Genomic DNA, 19709 nt, shown 5'->3' with positions numbered 1-19709 from the left:
AGGGTAAAATTATGAAATGTCAGGACTCCTCCCTCATATAGGAAGATATAAAAGGTACAAGGATTCATTTACAATCGACATCCAAAAAAGATTAAAGAAACAAAAAGAAAATAAGTATTTGTCTTGTAATCACAAAGGGAGGAATCAAAATCTCCAAAACAATTTAAAACAATATATTATAAGTTCTTAAAATTTTAAAAGAATGTATATACAATTTTAAAAACATTTCACTATAAAATCTTTAGCGCTTTTGCAATAGTTGGTATAAAACAATTGATAGTTTTATTAATATCACAAATTAAAAAATATAAATATAAATATTATTAAATTTAGGATTATTTTATTGAGTGAGTAAAAATATAAAAGAAAAAAATCACATAATTTAAAATAAGAGAATAGTCTTTGATGGAATTTTTCTATTTTTGTGAAAACATCGTAATTATCATTATTTTCTTTATAAATTATATACACCTTAATATTGATTAAAGAATTATGTAAAAGAATAGTTCAAAGATAAAGCATTCCATTATTTATTTAGCCTAATAATCAGTAGCACAAAATGTACAGGACAACTGCTTGAAACAAAGACAAAAATAAAATCTATCTTCTTTGTTTAAAAAAAATAGTTCTAATTTAATTTTATATTCCTATGAGTGCTGAGACATGGGGAACAATGACCCACATCTTCACTTTCCTCTCCTACTGAAAGCCCAAATGCCCACCAGTGATGTGTGCAACATAAAAGAAGTAGAGCTCTACAAAGAGATTGCTGCTACATACTGGGGCCGCCCTTTGAAAAATGACACTTTATTTTTTGAAAAACAAAACACAGAAGCGTGAAAAAAAAATTGCAAGGGAAAATTCAAGAAATTGAAATTTCTAATGATCTAAGCTGGCTTCTGTGAACATGATTATTCCACTATATACCCTTAGCCTGCCTAATTTCAGCAAATTGAAATTTACCATGCTTCAACTCATTCTCAATGGAAATGAACACTCAAGCTTAGGTGTAGAAGCATTGAAAAAACATGTGAATCACTTGATAGGATGTCTTGGAGAAATGTGGTCTCTTGGAACATTATGATTTCATAACATATGCAGGATATAGATTTCTGGAAAGGATTTTTGACCCTTTAAGAACAAATGCAATTGACAGGAGTAAACTGAATCCCCAACATTTGCCAGCATCCTTCCCACCTGTGCAAAAATGGGGATTATGGAACGGGTAAGACCATCCATGAAAACATTAAAAAGGTATATATTAGATAATTTAGTTGAAACTGCCTTCATAGACATATGTCAAATGTGAAAGCACAGGCCAAGGCATGTGAACTATTTGACATAATGCCTCAAATCATTGTGTCCTCGTGAATGACATAGGTTTCCAACATCCTTCTCCCTGCCTTTGTCAAAATGAAATCTTTGGAACAAGTTATCCTACGTCTATTAAAGCATAAAGAACAGCTATATTTTGGCAGATGTAGTTGTAACACTAACAAATGGTCAGAGCTTCTTGTAAAATGGAATTTTTAATTTACCCAAAATTTCCTCTATAATTATGGTTTGTTATGACCCGGTCAAGTAAACCAAAGATGGGCATGATAAACTTCGAGAAACATAACTGCAGAAAACAAGCAGTGTCATTAAGGTAAGAACATTCACAATAAATTCTTCGAAGGCTACAAATGAATCTTCAATCAAGTTCCAATCACTTTTATACATAGTTTCTGTAACAATGTTTTACTCTCAAAGAAGAAGGAAAAGGTTTGAGATTAAAAACACTAGTCTAAATGAGTGAACCATAATGCATGTAAAATAAATAAGAATAGACATGTACTTTCATTTAAATAGAATAGATTTCCACAATCCATAGATAACATAGATAATGTTTGACAATTTTCCGAGTAGACATATACTTCCATTTTTCTCTCTGAATTCAGCCTTAATGTGTCTAGTTCAGAATAGAAAACCATAGTCTACAGCCAACATGACTTAAAAAATATTGTCATTTTTACAAGTGACTGGTTAAGGAATACACAACATAAAAGTTGTAACAGGTATACAAAAAGCAAGGGAATGTCATTAAAGAATAATTTAAAAATAAATAAGGACCCACAAATGCCAAAAAATCTCTGCAATAAAGAGAATCAAGAGACGAAAAACATACCATAAAGAAATAACAGTTTGCATTGAACCCCTGAATAAACAACTCCACAACCTGTTGAATTTAATAATATCAACATCTATTGTGACATATCATGTTGATATTCCAACATAAGTTTATGCACATCAATTTGGGGTAAATCTTATGCTTGTTGCCCCACTTTTCATCCTATACCCATTATGCAAAGTGGAAAATGATCTTGTGTCTCAATTAGGTTTAAGTATGTCTGAGTCTATTTCTTTTTCCCAAGTGAAAAGTCTCTCCATTGGGTTTTCATCTTCCTTCTTCTCCCGCATTACATAACTGGGTGGGTTTCTCTTGTTGTCATGAGTTTTGTGGGTAGTCTAGGATCCTTTTCAATGGAGATTCTTGGGTCATATCATGATCTTCACAAAGTCATTTCCAAGAATGAACTTGTTCATGACTCATTATAGTTTGCACATAAAGAAAATGAAGTCTGAGAAAAACCTAGCATTGGCTTCTCTGTGGCAGAGTTTCGAACTGTGAAGGTGATTTTCCGTCGAGGTCAACAAACGAAGTAGACAAGTTAAAGCGAGGAAGAAATGAGTTGTTTTATGGATAGAGTGTTTCTACATTACAGTATTCTACCTTGGGAATCACTCAAAATTCATCATAATGATCAGAATAGCATCTAGCGGAAAACTCTGCAGTAGCTTCTACACGGTGGGTTTCCGGCCCAGGAAGTCATTTTTTTGACAAAGGCATTTGTAAGGGAGAAAAGCAAGTAAGTGGGTTCCTTTTTCACTTTCGCAGCCTTTTTTAGATTTTTCGAAGCTTGGAGACACATTAACTTAAAGAGTTAAGTGAAAATAAAGACAAGGGCAGAAAAATAGAAGTTACCTTCTCAGTGGGTTTTCAACCCTAGAAAGCAATTTTCCGCATCTATTGAAAAATCACTTCTGCAAGCATGTTGGGCTCATAGATCAATCATAGGATGCTTAAAAAGGATAATGGAAGCTAGTTAATCACATTTGGGAAGGTATCTTGAGAAAAATTTGGCTAAGCGGATTTTTCCCCACGAACTACTCCGATCTTAATTTTCCACAGCTTGGTGAAAAACGGGAAAGTAAGTCTGTAATAAAGGAAAATTACCGTTGGGCCAATGGGAACAGTGAAAAGACATGGAAAAATCTGTTAGGAACCCCCACATTTACTAATCTAATGGATTTATCCTTTAATTCATTCGTGTGGCACAGATCTTGAAGATTAACAGGTGGATTGGGATTTCTATATAGAGATGAACATAACATATTTTCAAACTACTGCTTTCTTATTTGAACTATTATGCTGTTGAATTGAATAGTGATTTCAGAATTCTCATAGTTGCAAAGCTCTACTCTCTGTGCTATTTTTAGTTTTAAGATTTTCAATTCATCTCTATCTCAGTTACAATGGCAACAAGATTCACTAGATTCGATGGACTGAATGGGATTAAGTCAACATTGCAAAATGTTACAGATACCTCGTTCCCTTTCTTCGACATGCAAGATTTCCAAAGAAGGTTGAGGACGAAGCCAGTCCACCCAATAATAGAGAAACTCTGTGGAAGCGGGCTAGTGGAAGCAACTAGGTTTCCAGTGGTAATTCAAGCCCCCGAGCTAATCGTTGAATGTATTAACCATTACAATCCAGACACTAAACAAATTCTGTTGCCAAATCATACAGTTTTGATCTCAATTGACCGGCAAACTGTAGTCAATTGCCTCCAGATTCCAGAGCAGGAAGAATTTTCCGAATTGACCATAGGAGGAGCCATGTCCGAGTTCTCCTTGAAGAAGATGGTGTGGCGGAAGGAAATCATGAGGTCCTGGTTCCAAAAGCCATGGAGAGCTAAGAGTAAGGTTCCCAAGACCCTTTTTGGCACCAATCTCAAGCCCAAAATCATGGACATTCTGGTTCTTTTGCATCAATTGAAAGGTGAGGTAGAAGCACTCAATTTCATAGAACAATATTTCTTTTTAGTGCAAATCATCTGTTCAGACACACATTATGTTGATTGGGCATATGAGGTAAGTGAACATCTATCCAGGCTCTCAGTACTGCAAAGTTCTACAATACCTTCTACATGTCTTCTTTCCTAATTTATATGTTGGCTTCTCTACAATTGTGGCCGGGCCTTCCCAGAATAGAGGATTTTCCTGATGATGTAAAAAGTTATGAATTTTATCCATGCTTGCAGTTACAAAATAGCTATGCAAAGTATGTCAAAGTTAATGACTCTTTTACAATGAGAATTTGCAAGGAACTACAAGGATGCCCAGAGAAGCGATGGCGGCCATTAGTCAGTTTGGTAGCTACTTTATTCAACTCTCATCCTTCTTGTATTTGTATCTTGCAACCTTCGACAGATTTCCTCTTAAGCTGCCTAGATACTCAAGCGATATGATCGTGCTCATAGAGATCATGAGACAAGCTATCCAAGTTAATGTGTTGAGTGCTAGTTTAAGGAAGAAGGGGTATGAGTTCCCCATGAAGGTTGGGGCTTACAGTTGTGATTCTCAATCTGATGCCAAAAACATGCTCAAGGCATTCGAGAATGAGTACAAATTGGAGGAATATGAGGTTGTAAGGCCCATGTTCAACCCAAATGTATATGCAAGGGAGGTGCTTCAAATCGAGAGTGTGATCAAGCATGTCACCACTCTGGAGGATTATTGGGCAGATTGCAGGGATGAGTTGGAGAGCCGAGATCATGCTTTCACCAGGCTCACGATGGAACAAATAAAGACATATGGCATTGATCTCAATGTAGAAGGATTGGAGGATGATGGTCAAAATATTTATAGCAATACATATTTGACTAAATTAAGGGGGATTCCTATCAGTTCTGAGCCACATGTAGACGTAGAGGAGAATCTTGATATCATGATGGCTAGGATTATCAAGAGAACCAAGAAATGGGTCGAGTGGACAACCAAAAAGAGGCGGAGTAAGGGAGCAACCACTCAAGCTTCTCCAGTAGCTGCAATGTCAACTTCATCCCAGAGTGCTATACCAGGTGTGACCATAGCTTCCACTCAAGGGCCAGCTCAACCTGCTGGTGGAGGTGATCAACCTCTAGACAAGAATATCCCTATAGCCCAGACATGTCATGATGGTTCCTTGCCTATCATAGGAACCCAGACTAGTGCTGAAGAGAAGAAGGCAAAAGAACCAAAGGACAATGCCACTACTCTGGTACCTTCCCCACATACTACTCCCATTCGATCTCCTCACACTACCCCTATTCCTTCTCCGCATACCACTCCAATCCCATCTCCTCATCATAGCCCCGTGCCATCAGCAATTGCTTCACTTTTGAGGCCAGGTGGTTCCCCTATACAGATAGTAGACCTAGGAGATGGAAAAAGTAGCAGTAGTGAGTCCACTAAATCAAATGAAGAGACTAAGAAGACTTCAGAGATGGAGAAGGGCCAGGCTTCTTCCAAACTCATCTCTAAAGATTCAAAGAATCATTTCTCTTCAACTGCAATAACCACAACTCCAGTGAAGAAGAAAATGTTCAGCATTGAATCACTTGGAACAGCTTCCAAAGTGATAGGGACTGACTCTTGGTTAGAAGATACTTTGGAAAGGAAAAGAAAGAGAAAAGATGAAAGTGTTTCTGCGAAGGACACTGTATCTCTCACAGTTCGTTCTGGGCATAGTTCCAAAAATCGCCATGAAATCGCCGAAATCGCGATAAGATTCATGGCTCCCGATTTTTTTGGAATCGGAAATCACTGGTGGCGATTTTTTCTTGTGAATCGCCTGAATCGCCAAAATCGGCGATTCATGGCAAAAATCGCCAAAATCGCCATCGTGAATCTCTAGAAATCGGCCGCAGCAGCAAGGATAGAAAGTTCAATTTTTTTAAAAAAACACATGTTTTATTTGCTTTCTAAGTTGACTTTCCTCTTTGTTATAACCCTAAACAGCCTTCTATTTGCTTAGTATGAGTAGAAGAGAGGAAGAGTGAGAGAGAAGAAGAGAAAAGAGAATCCATAGGTTTCCAACCGGCAAGAAGGAAGAGCACCAAAGAGATCAGAAGTCCATTTGGGGAGGCCATAAATTGCATTGGGAGCATTAAGGAGTCAATATCAACACTCCTCAACTCATTTGCAAGAGGTAAGTGTTGGTTTTTTTTTTTGCATGTTAGTGTAGTATGCATTTTTTGTTAAATTTTTTTAGTGTTCATTTGCAAATCTTGAATGTTTTTTATTTTTACTAAATTGCAAACTAGGGTTTGTTGTTCTGTAGTTTTTGTTTATTAGTTGCAAACTTTGATTTTTTACATGAATTTTTTTATTGCAGCAGCCCTTTGCTTTCATTTTCCAATTTCCACAATGGGTAAAAAAGATGAATGCTGGAAATATAATGAAGAGTTTCCTGGGAGAACCAAATATCAAACAAAATGTATATTTTGCAAAAAAAAAAAAAATTCGGGAGGTATCTATAGATTGAAATACCACATTGCTGGCATACCTGGCCATGATGTCACAGTTTGCACTCAACAAACCGCTGAGGCAAAACGCTTTTGTTTAGTGGCATTAGAAAAAATTGAACAAGACAAGTTGACTAAGAAAATGCAACTTGAAGGGTTAAGAGGTATTGGCTCCCGTGCTCCCACATCTGCAACCGCATCTACATCTGCAAGTGCATCTGCATCAGCTTTCGCATCCGTAGGTTGTGTTGGAGAGGGTTCTTCTAGGCCTCCTTTTCATCCTAGTGCTAGTGCTCATGTGAGTGTTAGTGGTAGTCGGTCTCATACTGAGACAGAGTCCAACACCAACCTATTGCGGCCTAGAGTGCGGAAAAGCAGAATGGATAGTTACTTTGTGCCCCGCATTACTCCTGGCTCCCAACCCACGCTTGAGGGCATGGGTTTGAACAAGGAGATTCATGATGCTGCCAGAAAAGAGATTTGCAAATTCTGGTACTTTTGCAACATTCCATTTATTGCAGCCAGGTAATTGATTCTTTTTTCTTTGTTATCTTCAAAGTTAAAGTTAAAAGTAAAAGTAAAACTTTAATTATATCTACTTGTTTTATGATTTTAGTTTTTGACATCTAAATTTCTAATCAATATCATTATCTATTTGTGACAGGACTCCTTATTGGCAGAACATGATAGATGCAGTTACCATTTGTGGTCCAGGGTTTAAAGCCCCAACTGAGGCTGAGTTGAGTGGATACCTCCTGGAGGAAATGGTTGAGGATATGAGGCATGAGCTTGAGGACAACCGAAAGGAGTGGATCGAAAAGGGTTGCACCATCATGACTGATGATTGGACAGATATGAGGGAAAGAACACTCCTCAATTTTCTTGTATCCTGTGGAGGTGATTGATCATTCTACTTTCCTACATACATAATTTTGAATCGTGATTGACTATTTCAAATTTTGATTTGTTGATTGCTAATAGTAATTATAATTCGTTGTTTTGTTACTTGTAGGGTATACCATGTTCCTCAAATCCATTGATGCTTCTGCTCATGTAAAAAACGCCACATACTTATGTGAGGTTATTGAGGAATTTATAGCAGAGGTGGGGGAACAACATGTGGTGCAAGTGGTGATGGATAATGCAGCAAGTTATGTTGCTGCAGGTAAACTTTTAACTTTTTAAGTTTTGAAAATAAATTTATTTGAATTTTGAACTTTTTCTAATTCTAACTTAGAATTTCTAAGTTTCCTAAGTTCTAACATGTTTGAAATTTGAATTTCTAATTATCTTAAAATTGTTGTAGGCAAACTTTTGATGGAGAGGCACCCCACGATATTTTGGTCCCCTTGTGCAGCACACTGCCTTGACCTCATGTTGGAGGAAATTGGCAAACTTGAGTGGGTCAAGTCATGTGTGGAAAGGGCAAAAAACATATGCAAGTTTATTTATAATCATTCATTTGTCCTTAGCACAATGAGGAAGTACATAGGAGACAAAGAGTTAGCTCGTCCAGGGATCACGAGGTTTGCCTCGAATTTCATCACCTTGCAGTCCTTGTTGACATCAAGGGATGATTTGAGGAGCATGTTTGTTGGGCGGGAGTGGATTTCATCTTCCTATGCTACGACCACTGCAGGGATAGATGTGGTGGATTGCATATTTGATGATGATGGTTTTTGGAAACCTGCTAGAGAAATCCTTAAGGTAATTTTATTGCAATTTAACATTTAATATTTTACAATTTACTATGCTAATTGTTTAATGATTTAGTTTTACCTTAAGTTATATTATTGAATTATTCTATGTTTAAGTTTTGACTCAAATTTTTGTTTTACTTTATATGTAGGCCACTGAGCCTCTTGTATCTCTCCTACGAACTGCTGATGGGGAGAAGCCCTCTATGGGCTACATATATGAGGGCATGGATAGGGTCAAGGAGGCCATTAGAGCTCAGTATGCAAGAGTGCAGGAGAAGTATGCCCCTATTTGGGACATCATTGATAGGAGATGGCAGAATCAGCTCCACAGACCCATCCATGCAGCAGCTTACTTTTTGAATTCGGCATTTCGTTTCCGTCCTGACTTCAAGGCGGATGAGGAGGTTCTCACCAGATTATATACAGTGATCCAGAGGTTGAGTACTGATGAGGATAGCAGTGCTGCAATTATTGAGCTTGATAAGTTCAATAATAAAGAAAGGCCACTTTTCTCTAGCAGGGTAGCCACAGATGCTCGGGAAACAATACAGCCAGGTAAAAATTAAATAATATATTCAATGTTCATGAATCTAGATTCTAAACTTAAAGTTGATTATGTAATTTTAGAGTTAATTTGTAATTTGTAATTTGTAAATGACACTAATTATTTTTATTTTCCCTTATTTCAGATAGATGGTGGCAAATGTTTGGGGCCACAACCCCAAAATTTCAAAAAATTGTCATTCGTATTCTGAGTCAGCCAAGCAGCGCTTCTAGATGTGAGCGCAGTTGGTCCATGTTCGAGCACATCCACTTGAAGAGGAGAAACAGGTTGACAGTGCAGAGGTTGAATGATCTTGTCTTCGTTCATTACAACCTCCGTCTTAGGATCAGACAGATTTTGGGCACTGACTCCTCTCCGATCATTCTGGAGGAGATTGATCCAGAATCAGAGTGGCTCACAGAGGTTGTATATCCACTCTTCACTGAGGAAGACCGTGCATGGATTGACCAGGTGGATATAGAGGCTGAGGCAGCTAGAGCACGTTCTTCAGGCATTGGTAGACGCACACGTGTACGCACAGACACAGGCCCTAGCGACATTCGTGAGCCCATCTTATATGCAGGAGATATGGCTCGACAGTCCTCTAGGACCTACATTAGACGCCTTGCGACTAGGCAGACTAGATACTCAGAGGCTGAGGCTGAGGCTGTAGCCGAGCTTGAGGATGATGATGACTATGAGCCTGAGGCTTGAGCTGGAGCCTTGTTTTTATATTTTGTTTACAGATATCGGTACTGAATCATTGATAGACATATGTTTCAAACTTTCATGGATCTTCATCTTAGATTCTTACATAAATTTATGATTTGATGTCTTATGGATCATCTTACATACATTCTATGATTTAAATCATTATGATCATTTGATTTCTATTTACTTCAGCTAGCCTACAATTTATATTTTAGATAACATAGTTACGTACGTGATGGATTTTATGTTCCATGTTTATGTATGTTAAGTTTTAACTTCTATTTGATGATGTTATAGTGTACTTAAGTTATATTCAATAAAGGGTGCATGAAATAAGTTTTAAATTGTTAAAATCTTTAAATTTAAAGGGTTTTTTCAAATTTGCCGATTCATCGCCGATTCATTGCCGATTCACGATTCGATTCGGCCTTGCCAATTCCGATCCGATTCCGATTCACGTTTCTTTGGTTCTGGGACTGCATTGACAAAGGTCAAATAGCAAAAGACTTTGTCAATACTGGGGCAAGATCTAGAAATAGGGCACTTGACAATGGAAAGAGCCAAGCCAAACAAAGGAGGGAGAATTGAGTATATGACGCCTGAAGATTTTACTCTGCATTTGATTGATCTTGGAGAAGCCAAACATGATACAAAAGTTGGCTTGTGGAGATCAAGTAATGAATTGATAGAAGGACAATTGGATAGTCTCAAATTGTCAAAGATCAAGATGAAAGCAGAAATAGAAGAATTGAACAAATTTATCAGGCAGCTAGTCACTCCACTAGCAACTATTTCCAATATGTCTATGACCCAGACTCCTAGTGCAGCTGAAGTGCAAGCCCTCATTTCCCAACTACAAGAAGATAGGCATTATGGCTAGATTGGTAGGGAATGGATCGAGAGACTTAAATTAGAAGGAGTTTCTTTCATAGATCAAATTGGAAATGTTATCCTCAGACTAGAAACAGAAAAGGACAACATATTGTCTAACAGTAATACTCTAGCGGGAGAAAGAGTCAAGTGTGATGAATGCATCTCCCTTTTAAAGATGATCATCCAGATGAAAGCAAAAGAAGTAGTCGAAGCCAAGATTCTAAAGAAAGGAAATGAACCTTTGTTCGAATGGCTCCAAAGTATGCAGTTCAAATTAGAAATGATCTAGGAAGCTGAGAAGGGACTCAAGGAAACACAGAGTAAAGTAAAGAAGACTCAAGATAGGGGATTTGAGCTTATGAGAGGGCTACACACTGATTCTCAAACCAGTGGTCAAGGAAAGGATCTCATTAGAGTGGAAGTGATGAAAAGTAACTTCTCTACTTTTTTGGATAATCTGTCCACAGTGGCTTCCAGTAGCCAAAATAGAACCACAGAACTCCAAATGCTCAATGGATGGATACATGTGGCCGGGGAGGAGTTGTTGGATTAGTTAAATGTTGTAAAGGAGTTGGCAAGGGAACACTCAAAATGGCTTTTGAGATTCACTAATATACACATGCCCAATCATGAGGAGTTGATCCCAATAATGGTTGCTGCTAAGTCACATAGAGCGAAAACAGAAAAGGGGCAGAAATCTAAATGATTCATATTATACCCTCTTTTTCATTTTTCTTTTGTAATTTTGTAATACGAAAAACTGGCATCTTGCCATTTGTCATTTTCAGAAGATGAACCGATTAAGCTTCCATTGCAACGGTCATCTCAAAAACTCTATATGTATGAATTGAAAAGATTAATAAAAGGTTGGCAAATTTTTGATGTGAAGTACTTTTTGTTGCAGAGACAATCGAATGGTATTTATGTCAATCATTTTCTATTCTAGTTAGTATTGTATTTAGTTCAAGCTTTCTCTTTTGTTTGAATTGAAACAAAGGAAGAACAGAGTTTTACCTCCCCTGTTTTGAGGCAACAGATGAATGTGATAAGTATTATTATAATTCATTTGAAGAGGAAATCCTTCTAGCATTTCCAATTTATTAGTCATAGTTCAGATTCACATTAGCTTAGTTCAGCATTAATTAATTATGTGGATGAAATTTATGGATTCATAAGATGTGTGGATGCATAAATCTGTTTCGGTGCTGAGAAAGTTTTATTTGCCTGAGTTGGATTTTATTTAGGTCTAGCTCAGTTACTATTCTTAGGTTAAGAACATACCCAAAATAGTTTAGCTAGAAAACATAATTCATTGCAAATCTATTTTAGGGAGCTGTACCTACCAATTCAAAGGAAAGCCAAAACATTCATAAGTAGCTTTCCAACTGTTTGTGATCAAACATTGTTCCGAATTGGGCATTAAAGAGTAATAATCTGAAAAAATAAATCTGTTTACCAAAAATGCTCTAATTTCAAGCCAAAGTATAAAACATGTAGAATCATAACAAATTCATAGGGCCAAAGCTGCGATGAATTCAATGCAAAACCAAATTGTTCAAACAAAATCGTGGGCATTCGTAGAAAAATTGTGAATAACGAAACCCTATACATGGAGGAATCAAGCAAATAAGACCTTGGGAAAGAAAGTAGTCCACCAGTTAACTATATCATCGAAAGTACATTAAGAAGGCAAGAGCAACTGTCAAATTCAAGGATACACCAAACTGTCTCAGCTTAAGAAAACCTTACAATTCTTTTAGAAAGTGAATATTAATAATATAGTGCAATGCACATAAGTATCATCATTCTCAAAGTTTAGTGTTATTTGTATTCGCTCAAAAACAAACAAACAAAAAAAACCACACAAATATTTATCGTAAATGGGATTATGTCTGATAAAAAATAAACATACCAGGCTACTGAAGCTACCAAAAATTTTCCATAAATTTTAAGTTATTGAATATTTCAAAAAATCATAGAATGTAAATAAGAGTACTTCACAAGAATATCTCCATCTGCTAAACTTCGTGGATAAAAAAAAGGTGAATAGACATAAAAACTTAACTTTACCCAAATGAAGAGCAGAGAACAGAAGTTATGGTTGTGGCGTAACAAGAATAGTGCATCTTATGCAAAACTATAGCTCCTCTAGCTGATTTGAAAGGTCTTCCAGAATGGATGCCCTACAGACAACATTTCGAGAAGAGGATGAAGGGTTGGATTTGGTGAAATTTGTAGAAGCCCTTTAACTGTGATCAAATTCTCGTGACTGTACATTGATTTAGGTTCATTGAGTGTATTGATTCAGATCCATTGATCGAGTGCATTGATTCAGGTTCATGGTCTGACTATTGAAAGCGATATCTTCTACTAACCTTTCTTGCACACTAAATGTGTGTTAAGTGATATTTTGATTGTAGCAGAGAATATGGCGAGAGAGGGTACGTTGAAGTGTTAGCTATCACTTTCCCATTGTAATTGATTTCTAATAAATTTATCGCTATATATTTTCTAATTACCATAAAACTATAAAACACAACAATAATAGGACTCCTAAAATAAAAGAATGGGCCCTTTGATTGCAGGCATAGGAATGCATAATAGAAATGCATATTGGGAATATGAATGACTATTCTAATAACAACTATTTCTTGGAATGATTATAAGCTTATTTTAGAGGCAAAATGGGAATATGTATTCCTATTCCCTATTCTAACAACCAAACGGGTCCGGTTGTTGGAATTAGAATGGAATTGGTATTTAGAATTCTTAAAAATTTCAAATCTATTATTTGAGTGCGCAAAAATGAAATTGGAATTAGAAAAAAATAGGAATTAGTATCCCCATTTACAGATGATTATCCTAATGGGAAAGTAGTTTCTAGATTTGGTAGAGTTGATAGCTAGCTCACTAAGGAATCAACTTAAACACTGTAAGATCTCAAGAGAAGAATTCTATATGTCCTCTTACTTGACTTATTGCATTGCATGTGTCAGTTATATCACCTCCATCCCTCCTGAGCCTTGGAGCAAGGATATCACTATCTATCAATATTGTCCCTTATCACAAAAGGACAAAGTGTTAGAAGAGTTCAAAAAAGTATATGATGTTTTGATAGAGAATGTGTGTCTAAGTCTTAGAAAAGCCCCAATGTCAAGGATATCCCCAGAAGCATAAAAGCTAATCCAAACCTATGGAAGCTTTTACATTCAATTTTCAAGGTTCAAATACCTACAAGTGGGAGGATTTGAAGAAGAACTTGTGAAGTTATAGCAGAGATATGCAAACAATTATTTTTTGTGATTAAAGATAACCTGCCTCAAGAAAAGTGGGAGTCTATTTTCCCTATCAGACTTGGTTCTCTGCCCTATAGTACTATGATTAATGCTTTTGTAATCAGAAGTAACCTGCTTAGTTTTAACCTCTGATTTTATCAAGGGAGGAAGGATTTTGATAGTAAAGGTTTTGCAACATCAGTGCTCGATTTGAAAGGTCAATCTCAAATAGTTCCTCACTTAGAAGATTTGTGGGAAAATTGTGGCAATGAGAGGGAATTTGTTAAGAGAGATCATTCAAGGTTGACACTTCCCTAGATTACCTCGTTGAAGGTGAAGTTCAAGCTGGAGGGAATAAATGAAGATGATTCATAAATTTTTGAACCAAGATGGGAAGAAGCAAATGAGCAAAACCAACTTGAAGTGGATTGGAGCAGAGCAGAAGAGGATGATATAAATCTCAAAACCATATCCATTTTAGCCTGTACAGTCAACTAGTTGAGGAAGAAGAGCATGAGATCAGTAATCGAGAAACAATTTGTAAAATCTCCAAAGGCATTTTCTTTCTCTAAACCATTAACCTTTGACATCCCATTTTCATCTCATGTTACAAGTGATACTTCAACTCTAAGAAGCAAAAAGAAGTGGCATCCCCTAAGCGACTCACAGCTCCTAAGACCATGTCTAAAACCAAGTCTACGGTGCTCGCCCAAGAAAAGGTTCAAAGAGAAAGAACCATGGCTTAGGAACAAAACAAAGAAGAAGAACTTACTCTATCAGACAATCAAGATGGTGATGTGGAATTAATAGAAGCCCCAAACACAATGCAGTCTGGTTTCATGACTCCTCCTAAAGGCAATGAAAGAGAAGCAGCCACTTCTACCATTCCACCCTATCTATCTAACTCAGTAAGCAAGAAACACAGTCTCCAACCTGTGTCCATACCTATTAAAGACATAGTCATGAAGTGTGTGACTCGCGTCTCTAAAAACAAGAAGGTGACGAGTGACGCACAGTTAATCAAAGACCTTGTAACTAGTAAAGTTATAGCGAAAGTCGCTACCTACAAGCAGAAGGAAGGCTCTAGAGAAATCGATGCTGAAGATTTCAAAGTCACTACTATGGATTCGGGAGCTATCCCTAGGGACACCGAGAATCATTTCTTCAAGTTTTCAGCAAACCATATGTTGACTCAGTCCAAAAAATATAGTAAGGAAAAGAAGGAACTAAAGAATCTGATAATAACCATGGCTGAGTATATAGACTCTTTGATGAATGTTGGGGCTCTCCCGTTGATTCAAACACCAAAATCTTTTGATCCTAAACTCATCAAACAATCAGCAATTGGTCAGGCAGATGCAAAGAGGAAGGTTACTTTCAAAAGCAATGAATGAATGGGTAGAATCCATTGTGAAGGAAGGAAGTAAATTTATCCTTGAATTTACCACCACTTATGCAGAGGGAGAAGTATTGTTGGGCGAAGTCCAGACCCTCATTCCGGTATGAGAGGCAGATCAAAGTCGGTGCCAGGCAATCATGTTTCAAGTACATGAAGTGCAAAGGCATGGCATGTTGAAGTTCTTGAGTGAAAACCCCATGAAGGTTGTGGACTCCTACATGTTATTCATCTTAAAAAGCAACATGAGTTGGAAAGATTCAATTTATAGGGCAACCATAGATGAAATGAGAGTGGTGGAGCTTGAAGTCATTAGGATGCACAAAGAGATACTGAAAGATATGCATATCATAAACCCCACAAGTATCTTAAAATTTGATGATGGTAGCATGGATTCTGATACCTTAACCAAAAGTTTCAGTGACACTATGTCTGGGGTCAAAGATAGTGACACTCTTGCTTCCGGAGACTTTACCACCATGGCTAACATCAAATCGATGGTGTACCTAAATAAAGAGCTTATGCCAAGGCAGAGTCAGAGGATTAGGGAGCTAAGGTGGTAGAAGGATGCATGCAACTCAAGGCTACTTAGTCTTAAGAACCCTCATTCTCACGCAGTGCAAGAATTTACAAGTGCCTCTAGGAGCTAGAAATTGGTCAAGCAAACTATGTAGGATGGAGAGAAGCCCAATGAGGAAATTTAGTTATGGACAGTTATATTTTGCCTTCTAAGTTTTTAAAAACTATTTTAAACTATTTTTCGTGTATAATTGTTTTTAACTGAAAGGCTTGGTTTGGATGGAGGCCTTTTTGGGTTTGTAAGAGACTATAAATGTTGGAGCATTAAACTAGGAAAGGGTTAGCTTTTAGTTATATAGAAAAACACTGGTAGCTTAGTATTGTTGCAAGCTTTTTGTGGAGATAGTAATAGACAAAAGGTAGTAATATATGCAAATGTTATTTCTTTAAAGACTTTTTACTTAGGAAATCTACTTGAATATATAAATCTATCAGTATTTTGCCATGGTTTGAAACTTGGAGTTTGAGCTAAATTGTTTGCAATTACTTTGAGGACTACGATGATTAATCGTGGATGATATCTATTGTTGTTTCTTTTGATTGTTGTATCTGTCCTTTATTAGTAGAAATCAGTTTATGTTACTGTAGGATTCAGTTTAGTCTTAAATCTTGTTCTATTGTGGAAAGATTGTGCGCTTTTCAGTTACTTGTTCAATTTCTAAATTTGCAAACTTCACCTCCATACGTAAGAGTACGTGAGAGATCCTGAAGCACTTTGTGGCAAAACTGTGCAATTTGTTATTCCTTATTTCTATCATTCATTGATAATCTTTTGTAAAAGGAGCTGTACCTATCAAAATTCAAAGGGAGATGATTATCATAACGTTTACCCAACTGTTGTGAGCAACATTGATCTTCTACCTTGAACAAAGATTGTAATATTGATTTTTATAGGAAAAGACAATCTGGTCACTAACATATTCAAAGAGAGGATGGTAATTATTTAAAGAATTTGTTTGTACCCCTCCATCTTTGAATACGGTTCAGCCACAGATGTGATGAAGCCTAAATAGTAAACTCTATATTGACTTATACTTTATTTTCTAACCATTTTGAAGTTTATATAAAGGATAAAAAGAATATGAAACAATAACCAACATAGCTTATGGCGTGTCGATGCCACTGGTGTATCACGTGTCATCATAATCAATTCAGATTAGGAGAAGATGGGATTATATCCATGGTTAACAGAATCAACATAGGGTTTCAAAAAGTTTGAAGGTGTATCTATTGCAGACCCAATATATTATCATTGGCAACCATTATTAATCAGATTTTAAGCTATTTATTGCTGCTACAGTAACACGTGGACAGTAAACGCTACAGTGACTGGGCAGATTTGTGAAAGATATTGAAAGGGTTTATTGCTACTTGCTAATAATTTATTGAAATATGAGCTTATTTGAGAAGAAATTGCAAGTATATTGAAGGGTTGTCAAGCATATTTAAAGGGTTTCTATAGCACTTGGAAAGAAAACAGTCCAGGACATCACTGAGTCTCTAGTCAACTGATGCAGCTCCAGTTGAAGGCGAACCAGGTTCTACACAAGATGATGCAGAGCAAGGGGTAACTCCTATGGAGACCTAATCTTTTTGGTTGATGATCTGCTTTTGAGAACGTGAGGCAGGTGTCTCCAAAACAATCAAAGTTCTTGAAGGCTCAGCTTTTGTTACATGATAAGAAACTCTTTCTCATAGATCTATGATGAAGTTTATCAATGTTGAGATTGGTTTGGCGTGTTCATAACCTTCAATGCACTGAATCATGATGGAATAGCAGAGTCAATGCACTAGAGAGCTCAGTTTTAGTGCTAGCAATTGTTTAGTATGATATCTTAACCACAGAGCTGCGGTGCCATCTTTTCATAGAGTCATCGTATATAGTTCACTTTAATATGTAAAACAACATAATATAAATGTTTGATTTCAAAAGGAGTATCATATACTGCTAGACTAATCAAACTAGCCTGGAACACAAAATGGATACTGTTTGCAACTATGCAAAATGCTAGAAGAAACTAAGAGCTTCAATCTTTTTCCCAATCGATGTTTATGACATTTAAGTTTGTAGTTGTTATCGCAATAAGATTTAGAAATAACTTGTCGACTCATTGATTCTTTTGTTTTTGACTTGATAAAGTTGCTTGATGGTCAATCATATAATCAGTGCATTGAGAAGCAATTTCTGTTCGCCATTGATTTTCGTTGTGATCACAACAATTTGTCTCCTAGCGACGGCAATATGCGTTTTAAAGATTTGACATTTTTCTACATTTCAGATGCACAATCAAGTACTACATTTATCATTCAATCTACATTTAAACTAGTATAAGATAGAGATCAAAAAACTCAGTCTTGACTTATATTATATACTAATAATTCTTGGAAGTTCATTTCAATTGTTCACCATGCAGTAAGTCATTGTACTCCCAAAACAATATCCAAAGAGTTATTTTATTTAATATTCTACATACACAGACAGATACGATTTCATTTGATTTAGTACATACATATACAAACACATAAATTCTAATCCTTATATTTACTAGCATTTGCACCTAAAGGGGTGCAATAGTTATGTTGATCTATATATATATAATGACATTTTTTTGTCCATCTCTAAACCATTTTAATAGGTATTGACATTAGACATAGAATTATTTTTAGTGTTAAATGCATACTAAAAGGTACATGAAAGGAATGACTGCTTTGGTGTTGTAGTCTCTACTTGATTCACAATGTAAGTACCTGTAGGCAAGCTTCTTTTTTCCGTAGCAGTGCATATTTGTTACTTTGCAATTTATTGTACCTCTCATGCATTTTATTGTACCTCTCAAGCAAAAACATCAGTTGAATGTGGAGGCTGCTAAGTGACTTGACTCTTGATATGTTATTTCTCGCTCTAGATTATTGCAATGTTCCACCACCCCACATGCCACATGGTGTTTTAGCATAGCTTCATTGAACACTTGTTTCTTATTGTCTTGTGTGCTTTGGATAAAACAATTTATCCTACTCACCTCTCTTATTATCTCTTTAGCATTTTTATTGATTTTCACAAGGCATTCAACACTATTGCATTGTGTTGTTGGCCAATTGTGGATGGGCTTTGGCAGGAAAGTATTGGAATCATTCAATTCAATTTTTCAATTTAATTGACCAATCAACTCAAAATTCAATTTTCTCCAACAAAATACAAATATTTTCTAACAAGTCTATCATGCATTAATGAATGCATTAATTACAACTTTATCTTTTCCACATGTATGACAAGTGGATTAACTTTTCAAGTTTTACATTGATGTTTATTTTTGTCGTTTGTAAGAAAATACAAATATTTTCTAACAAGTCTATCATGCATTAATTACAACTTTGCCTTTTCCACAATTGTGACAAGTGGATTAACTTTTCAAAAAAATAATCATTTTTATCTTCCACCTCACAAATAAATGTCTAATCAATATTAATTATCACTATTTTTTCTAAATATAGAGTTAAATGTTTTATATTTCTTATTTTAAATATATTGACTAGGTTTACATTGATGTTTATTTTTGTCATTTGCAAAATGTTATTTCTTTAAGTTTACACTATATTTTACTAGCTACTATTTTACAATCTTATTCTAATTTTTTTAATACCATTTTACAAATTGTAAAACTAATACTACCCCTCAAACTAATTAGATATTTTGGTAGTTTGAATTAAGTAATCAACGATTTATTTTTTTAAATCAAATATTTCAACTGAAATGTAAGAAATGACTAGTTCATTCATATAATATAATTTTTATTGTTATTTATATTTTTTTTCAATAATATAATCATTAATATTTTTTAGATTCCCTTCAACTCTCTCCATCATTCTACCTTTAATTGTCCATATAATAACATATCATTCTCTTTTTTAGCTCTCTTTGTATCTTTCCTTTCTGCCTATAAATCTCCATTTTCCTTCTTTTCCAATTATTGGCAGAAACTTTGACGCATTGTGTCTCTTGTTATTCATTGTAATCTTTAGTCT

General features: G+C 35.9%; 1 protein-coding gene and 1 long non-coding RNA gene across 2 annotated transcripts; one reads left to right on the top strand and one right to left on the bottom strand.

The window, feature by feature from the left end:
- Nucleotides 1-590: 590 nt before the first annotated feature.
- On the bottom strand, nucleotides 591-12895 carry LOC149543063 (uncharacterized). Its single transcript, XR_016355588.1, has 2 exons — nucleotides 12502-12895; nucleotides 591-1621 (listed from the first exon to the last, which is right to left on the bottom strand). It is a non-coding gene; the product is annotated as an uncharacterized LOC149543063 (long non-coding RNA).
- On the top strand, nucleotides 7911-8889 carry LOC149543064 (uncharacterized). Its single transcript, XM_089797987.1, has 2 exons — nucleotides 7911-8315; nucleotides 8458-8889. The coding sequence occupies exons 1-2, from the start codon at nucleotides 7926-7928 to the stop codon at nucleotides 8872-8874; spliced, it is 807 nt and encodes a 268-aa protein (XP_089654113.1). The 5' UTR covers nucleotides 7911-7925; the 3' UTR covers nucleotides 8875-8889.
- Nucleotides 12896-19709: the final 6814 nt, after the last annotated feature.

The sequence above is a fragment of the Cupressus sempervirens genome, chromosome 8 (assembly GCF_028749045.1).
Source record: "Cupressus sempervirens isolate cs-2001-9-10 chromosome 8, ASM2874904v1, whole genome shotgun sequence".
Taxonomy (NCBI): domain Eukaryota; kingdom Viridiplantae; phylum Streptophyta; class Pinopsida; order Cupressales; family Cupressaceae; genus Cupressus; species Cupressus sempervirens.
The sequence above is the reverse complement of the archived record's forward strand: the minus strand, read 5'-3'. Positions and strand labels throughout refer to the sequence as shown.

Bases quoted from the DNA above. Each gene is read 5' to 3' on its own strand.
- LOC149543064 (XM_089797987.1), top strand. From the start codon at position 7,926: ATGGAGAGGCACCCCACGATATTTTGGTCCCCTTGTGCAGCACACTGC. The intron at 8,316-8,457 runs GTAATTTTATTG...CTTTATATGTAG, and splicing joins CTGCTAGAGAAATCCTTAAG to GCCACTGAGCCTCTTGTATC.